The sequence below is a fragment of the Oratosquilla oratoria genome, chromosome 40 (assembly GCF_046742065.1).
Source record: "Oratosquilla oratoria isolate Oo_2021 chromosome 40, ASM4674206v1, whole genome shotgun sequence".
NCBI lineage: Eukaryota > Metazoa > Arthropoda > Malacostraca > Stomatopoda > Squillidae > Oratosquilla > Oratosquilla oratoria.
This window is the reverse complement of record NC_134816.1, coordinates 17,232,311-17,240,148: the sequence shown is the minus strand read 5'-3', so window position 1 is coordinate 17,240,148 and position 7,838 is coordinate 17,232,311. Positions and strand designations below refer to the sequence as shown.

Sequence of the window (7,838 nt, the reverse complement as noted above, 5' to 3'; positions counted from 1 at the left end):
ATACATAATGTAAACATAAACACACACATAAACACATACAAAAAAAAACATATCACCCCTTAAATCGTTCAACTAACCCTACTAACCATTATTATTGTTATTGTTTAATAAAAAGATGATAGCACGTGCAAACCAATCGCACGTGATATCTAAATCAATGAGTATGGTAATAGGAGTCACTACCCCCCCCCCCCCAACAGCGTATGTAAAAATAACAAGAAAAAGAAAAATCACTAGACGTCACCCTAATGAAAAAAAGAAACATACTCATTGATATATACTGTATATATATATATATATATATATATATATATATATATATGTGTGTGTGTGTGTGTGTATAAAAAGCATATGAAATATAGAAATCACGAGACACAACAAAAAAGAACACATATATAACCCTAGCAATTCAAAACCTACAAATAGGCAAAAATAGTAGTATACTTTTTTACTGAAAATAATAATAATAATAATAATAATAATAAATCTTAAAAAATTCATAAAAATAAATAAAATTAAGACTTAACACAACTAACAACAGCCAACACCATTAACAACTCAAGAAGAAGAAACATCCTAATCCTTAAGAAGATGGACCAGCCGTCAGCCGTCAACACAACAGAAGGCATAAGCTCCTACAACCATAAATAAAAATATATCAAAGTAGCAAGTGGGTCTGCCCCACATCTATCATCACTCTAACTTCCTTCCATTTCCTCCTTTACCTCTTACACACACACACACACACACCTCCTCTCCCCCTCCTCCACCTTACCTATCCTATCTTAACTTAGCTTAGCTTCCCACGGCCTTTTAAGTGAGCCCGTTTGGAGGGTGATTGACTTATGAGTGAGTGCGGGTTTAGCCACACCCACTCATACATTCAGAAGATGTGCTTGCGTATGTGAAAGGCGCATGCACATCCCGGTGAATGCACCCTTCATAATGATCGGTGTTTGGTGTGTTGTATAGTGTATACAAGTGAAAATAAATTTTAATTAATAGGGGGGCTGACGCTCCATCAGCCGATGCAGATCGTAATCACTTAAGTGTCCGTATAGGCGGCGCACAAGACCCTCAGATGTTGTCGGAGGCCCTCTCCTCAGAAAAGCAGTTGCGGGGCAATTCTTGATGTAGTGGTCTAAGGTGGCGTCTGGGTGGCTGCAGTGTTGGCATCTTCTTTCTAGCTAGCTACTGGACAGGATAGGTAAGATGGAGGAGAGGGGGGAGGATGTGTGTGTGTATAGAAGTAAAGGAGGAAATGGAAGGAAGTTGGAGTTTTAATAGGCGTGGGGCAGACCCACTTGCTACTTTAATAATAGTTTTTGAGAATGTTGGTGATGTCGTATGGAAGCATCTGCCACTTATGATGTTTCGGTTGGATGTTGGTCCATCTCTTATAGTTCGTTCTTCCTATCTTCTTACTTGAGTTGTTGTTGGTTTTATTGTTAATATTATTGTTGGTTGGTTGTTAGTTTTTTTTTATGTATATGACTATTCTTGCCTACTTTTTTATGTGTTGAATTCTATGGGGTTATCTTTATTAATTACTTGTTAAACTTCTTTTGTGTTTTTATGATGGTGGGGGGGGGTTAATTCTACATGTATACATTTTTTTTTCTTTCTTTCCAGTGAGTATGACTTTCTGTTCCCATGGGGATGACGGTTAGTGGATTAAAAGGCTAAGGGAGGGTATTGATTTCTTATCGTCATACTCATTGGATTTTTTTTTTTTTTTTTTTTTTTTTTTTTTTTTTTTTTTTTTTTTTTTTTTTTTTTTTTTTTTTTTTTTTTTTTTTTTTTTTTTGTACAAGCACCCGGCTTCGCCGGATCCCCGTTCAAATCGGTTAGGGACGTCGCGACATTGAAACATTTTGGAGAATTTTATTTTTTCGTCCCGCTCTCAGCCAATCAGCCGTCTCCGTTGCCGTGACGTCACCGCTCTCGGCCAATCAGTTGTCTCCGTTGCCGTGACGTCACTCTCTCAGCCAATCAGCGAGTTGAAACTCACCCAGGAATTTGCAAAGAATATTTTTAGGACAAAGTATCACCGTAATACCACCTTTCCCCGACGTCCACAGCGTTTTTTAGAAGAATATTTTTATTTAGAAGAAGAAGAACGCAAAGAAGAAGAACGCGAAGAAGAAGAAGAAGAAGAAAGAGAGGAAGAGGAAGAAGAAGAACGCGAAGAAGAAGAAAAAGAACGCGAAGAAAAAGAAGAAGAACGCGAAGACAAAGAAGAAGAACGCGAAGACGAAGAAGAAGAAGAACGCGAAGACGAAGAAGAAGAACGCGAAGACGAAGAAGAAGAACGCGAAGACGAAGAAGAACGCGAAGAAGAAGAAGAACGCGAAGAAGAAGAGGAAGAATACCACCTGACCCCGACTTACCCAAGCGCTTTTTCAAGAATATTTTTAGGACAGTCACCGAAATATCACCAGTCCCCAACTTCTACAGCGTTTTTTAGAAGAATATTTGTATATATATAGAAGCACCCGGCTTCGCCGGACCTGGCTCCGCCAGGGGTGCTTGACCTGCGGCGCCCAGGGCTACGCCCATGGTTGTACATGAATACCGTGTTATTATCATTGTTTTATTAACAAACCATTACAATTTTTCTCTTCTTTATAGGGGGAAATACATCTTCATCACTACTACCAATGATTTTGTACAGAAGTTCCTTCACACTCTCTAATTCTTTCTTATGGTTTTCGTTATCTGCTTTCAGGTCGTTCTCGCGTTTTTCCTTCTCGTCCTTCAGTTCCTTCTTGAGTTTCTCATTTTCTTCCTTCAGTTCCCTCTCGCGTTCCATTTCAGCCATTTCGGTGTTATCCTCTCTACCCGAATAGTCGTTATTATAAAACTCTTAAGGCATGATCATGCTGACGGCTTCCTCTTCAGTAATCGAAGGCAATACAGAAATTGAATGATCAGGTTCTTCTTCAGCTATTCGTGCCTCTTCGTTACAACGGATAACTTTCAAGTCCATAAAATCTTCCTTTGGGCTCCGTTTCCCAGAACATTTGTCAATGACGTGAGTTTTTTCGTCTCTTTCGGTAAAAAGTTCTTTATACACGCAATTGCGTGCCGGTTTCCTTACATATTCGTCTCCCTGCTTACGGTATCCCGTGTACACAATCAGGGAATCGTGGCTTGTTACCCGCGAACACGCCACGTACAGCTGTCCATGAGCAAAACACTGGGCTCTGTCTAAAAGTAATCCACAACGATCAAACGTTTGTCCTTGCGATTTGTTGATCGTCATGGCATAGCATGATCTTATAGAAAATTGTTTCCTTTTGAATATGACAGACGTGTCAGTAGAGTCTAATGTTATCCTGGGAAGCATAACCTGTTCACCTCTGTATGCGCCCGTTAAGATATTACCAACAATAATGTTCTTTTGTAGATTAGTGACTATTATTCTTGTTCCATTACACAATTTCGGAGGACAAATATTTCTCATAACCATCACAACAGCCCCGATTTTCATCTTCAACTCGTGAAGAGGGATTGAAGGACTGTTGATAGAATTGTATACTGATGTTTGAATGTCCATTTCATTATCCACAGAAGTATCCTCACTTCGATAGATCTTCGCTTCTGTGTTTAGTCGCTTGAAAACCATGTCGTTAATACAATCAACATCATCGTTAGTAGGAGAAATGATTGCTCTTTTCTCGAAATAAGAAACGTTGAGGAAGTTCACTTCGAACTTATCGTATACTCTTTTCACCAACTCTTCCCTGTTGTTTACTATTACTCCAAAATTAGTAGGAAACACATATTCCTCTTTATGTGTTGTTCCCAACTCCAAAAGTTCTCTGGCAAATTGACGATTTAAAACATCATCATTTTTCAACCTCACATTTTGTGTTAGTTCCAAATGTCCCCAAAAATAACTTGACTTTATAGAACAATCAATTCCATCACCTCCACGCACCACTGGAAGAATTTGACGAAAGTCCCCTGCGCATACGAATACCACACCTCCCATAAAACGGTTCACACCCAATATGTCTCGAAGAGTAATGTCTAAAGCCGTTATGGTGTTTTTGTTAGCCATGACGGCCTCGTCCCACACAATCAAAGAGGTCATTTCAAGTAAATTTGCCATCTCCGTATTTCTCTTCACATTGCATGAACGTACTTCATTGTGCTCCATAATAGGTATCCTGAACATGTTATGGGCTGTCCTTCCTCCATGAAGAACAGTTGCAGCAATTCCAGAGGAAGCAACAGCTAACGCTATCTTTTCCTTTGATCGAACCGCGTCCAAGAGAACATTCAAAAGGAATGATTTTCCGGTTCCCCCAGGAGCATTTATGAAAAAGCCGTTTACGGGGTATTTGTGTCCATTTAGTACTCTTTCCATTATAGTGTCGTAACAGTATCTCTGTTTCTCGTTCATCAACAGTATCTTTTCCTTCACTTCCTCTGCTAGTTTTGCTTTATCATATGCCTTCTCTCTACGTACAATATTGGTTAACTTTTGCCCGTTTCTTGAAGGAGGTAGACCGTACTGTTCAATCCTGCTTCCGCCACAATTGTATACCTTTTCTTGTATGTCGTCGAGGGCATCACGGTATATTTCGTCGTTATATTCCGTTAACCCTCTACGAAAAAGGTAATCACTCGCGAATAAATCCTTTGTTTCTTCCCATATGTTCCTCTGATCCTCCAGATATGAAAACACCAACATGCTAGCATATGTTGTTCTCAATTGATCCCTGTTGTTGGTATGAGAGATGATTTCCATTATTGTTTTCAACCAAGTTTCTTCATCATTCAGCAAACTCATGGCTTTGACTGCTTCCCTGTATGTGTCGTGTGTGACACCGTCCACTGTCCTGAAGTCTTCGTAGGATGAAGGCCCCTTGACGTGTGTCAATAACACGGAGGTAAAACAGTTCTACTGTTTTGTTCGTAACAGCCCTTATCCGTCCGAGAACCGCTGTCCTAGTTTTTCTTTCTAACCACTTCGAGTTAGCCTTATCATAAATGAAATGGTTAGGAATTTCATGATAATAAAGGGTGGCTGCAAATTCGTTTTCCTTACATAACTTGAAGAATGCTGTAAGTTGAGTATCCTTTGCAGTTTTACGTTGTAAGCTTGCAGCATTTTCGTTCTTGAAAAATATTTCGTTTTCGCCTTCCAGATGAAGGTCTAGAGTTGTAACAGGGGGGAAACTTTTGTGTATTGGAAACTTGAATATCTTCCATATAGCTTCGCTAGCGTTGACGTACCGAGCATCTTGATAATTTCTTACTTCATTGATGACTTCGTCGTCGTCTTTTGTTTTTGAATACAGTATACGGTCACAATCCATGTACACGTACCTAGTCACGTAAGCTATAGCTTTTATAGAGTTTGAACACTCAACGTTTATGTGGGCGTTATATTTCAGACACAAATACGGATTATACGGCACAACCCAGGAGTTATCCACATTCACAATGTTTCCTTTGACTTTCTTTTCAAAACTATTGCCTCCTTCTCCTATAGCCCTTCTTCTGTACAGTGGGTACCCGTTATTCCCGAATAACAAATTATCCCTACACGGTTTAGGAAATCCCTTGCCACAGCAATTTTTTCCTTGCACAGATTTTGTTTGGCAACACACAAGTGATTCATCGAATCCTTTGCAAGGTCCATGGATCAAACATTTTGTAACTATTTCGAATAATTTCGGTTCTTTGTTTTTGTCTGGTATTTCTGCAGATATTATATTACTAACCAATTCCGCATTTACTGTGTTTTTCATCCATAAGAGAATATGAATATGGGGAAGACCTCTTTTCTGCCATTCTACACTATAAAGATACGCCTTTACTTTTCCGAAAACGCATCTGACTGTCAAGTCATCTATGAGGCTGTCGATTTTCATCTTGAAAATTCTGCTAACTAAATCAGGTCTATCTCCTTTGTTTTTCGACGTGCTTTTGGTTTGTGTTGACGACTCCTCTAGTTCTGTCCATGCTGGATTCATCGTAAACGTCATGAAAAAATCAGGAGAACCGTAATTGGACACGAAAGCAAGCGCATCTTGCTGTCGCTGCTTCATGTATCTTGGCCCTCCCACGTATGTTGGAGGTATGATTATCCGCTGCCCTTTATCTTTTCCGTTTTCTCTCTGCAAAATGTCAGACCGTTCTTTTCTGATATCACTTTGGTTATTTTCAATGAATGCTAACCTCATTGACTCAACTTTTACATAATTGTCAACAACAAATTGCTGGAATAAACGTCGACATTTTGTTACATAATTGAAAATCCCTTCACGTTCCATGTACATCGAAGAGTAAAAGGAAGCAGGGGTCAACCTGTCGTACACCCGCTTTTTACGTCCTTCCTTCTGTGTCAGTTTCAGACTATGTGAATAACCAACGTTTCCATTAGGTATTAATAACGGATACTGGAAGGCATCATAGAATACGTTTTCGTGGGTAACAATTTTAGTATTATATTTCGTATCTGGTTTGGGAGATTCTATTGTTATTTGCAGATGACGATTTGAAGTATCTAAGTTAACGATGGCTCCAACTGAAGAAGAAGAGGTTGGTAGATGATACACTCCTTTGTGTTCGCGGGTCTGTATGCCTTCCGCGGACTTCAAAGTTATTGAAACTTCAGGGACTTTTCCATTCTTTTCTACATGGTCTTATTTTATCCTTTGCAGTTTCAACTTCTTTCAAAATTTTAGAGAGCCATTTATTATTGGTTGTAAAATAATTGAAAAAGAGTCGTACTATTGCTTCGTTATCCTGAAAAGCTTTAAATTCTCGTTTTCGGCGAGTTTTAGTTGCTGGATTATCGGTTCTGTCCCTTTTCGATAAATTAGACGCATTCGTTATTTTGCTAGCTCTGAATTTGATTTGTTGGTCGACATCGTGATAGAAATAAAGATCCAGAAAACAGTCGGTTTTCTTTTTCCACAAAACACCCCTTTCATTTTTAAATAATCCAAAAGATGCTTGAAGACGCTCGGGTCTCAAATACCCAATTTTATGGTATATTCTTCCTTGGATCTTATAGCACATAGCTTTATCTGCATCATTTTCTAATCTTCCTGATGTACTTAAAGACGTAAAGGAAAACATTAAATTAAAACCCGCTATGTTATTCAAAAACCGCTCAGAGAGCTCCGTTTTACCCTCATAATGTTGAAGTATGTCTCCATCTTCAATAACTGAAGGGTTAATGGGAGGCACTTGCCCAGAATTACAACATAGAGTCTTGGGTTCTTTTTTCCATAACAATGCCTGGCAGAATTTACATTTGAAGTCGCCGAGTTTTCCGATATGGTGAGGTTTAACTTTTGATTCGTTACGTGTAGTTCCTTCAAGTTCCCCCATATCGAAATCATCCATTACAGTATTTTCACTGTCCTCCTTTTGCTTCAATCGTCGCTCTTCTCTATCCTCACTTAAAAGTTTCAATTCTTCGTTGTTTAACTTTCTCAACAACCCTTCATTCTCTATACTAACTTTTAGTTTCCTCGCCGCTTTCCGCTTGGCTGTTTCTTCCATTTTCCTCTTTCGCATTTCCTTTTTTTCTCAATCTTTTTATTTGTTCCTTTTTCTCATTTTGTATCCTCTCTTCTTCCTTTTGTTTCAGCAACACTTGTTTATGTACCTCTTCTTTGTCTTTTCGTATAGCGTACTTATTTTTCCGTTCAATTCGCTTGGAGTTCTTGAAAAGCATGTCCAATTAATGCATCTGATAAGTTCTGTGATTAGACACACCTCCATTTTTCGTAAAGCTCTTGTAGCCCGCTAAATAGTGCTTCAGAAAATTACCAGAAACACTATTCTCTATTTCACCATCAAATAATGGC

General features: G+C 38.9%; 2 protein-coding genes across 2 annotated transcripts; both read right to left on the bottom strand.

Moving 5' to 3' along the window:
• Nucleotides 1–2,866: 2,866 nt before the first annotated feature.
• Nucleotides 2,867–4,702, bottom strand: LOC143020462 (ATP-dependent DNA helicase Pif1-like). The gene has a single exon (XM_076176885.1). The coding sequence runs from the start codon at nucleotides 4,700–4,702 to the stop codon at nucleotides 2,867–2,869; it is 1,836 nt and encodes a 611-aa protein (XP_076033000.1).
• An 82-nt stretch (nucleotides 4,703–4,784) lies between these two features.
• Nucleotides 4,785–7,356, bottom strand: LOC143020461 (uncharacterized). Its single transcript, XM_076176884.1, has 2 exons — nucleotides 7,155–7,356; nucleotides 4,785–6,652 (listed from the first exon to the last, which is right to left on the bottom strand). The coding sequence occupies exons 1-2, from the start codon at nucleotides 7,354–7,356 to the stop codon at nucleotides 4,785–4,787; spliced, it is 2,070 nt and encodes a 689-aa protein (XP_076032999.1).
• Nucleotides 7,357–7,838: the final 482 nt, after the last annotated feature.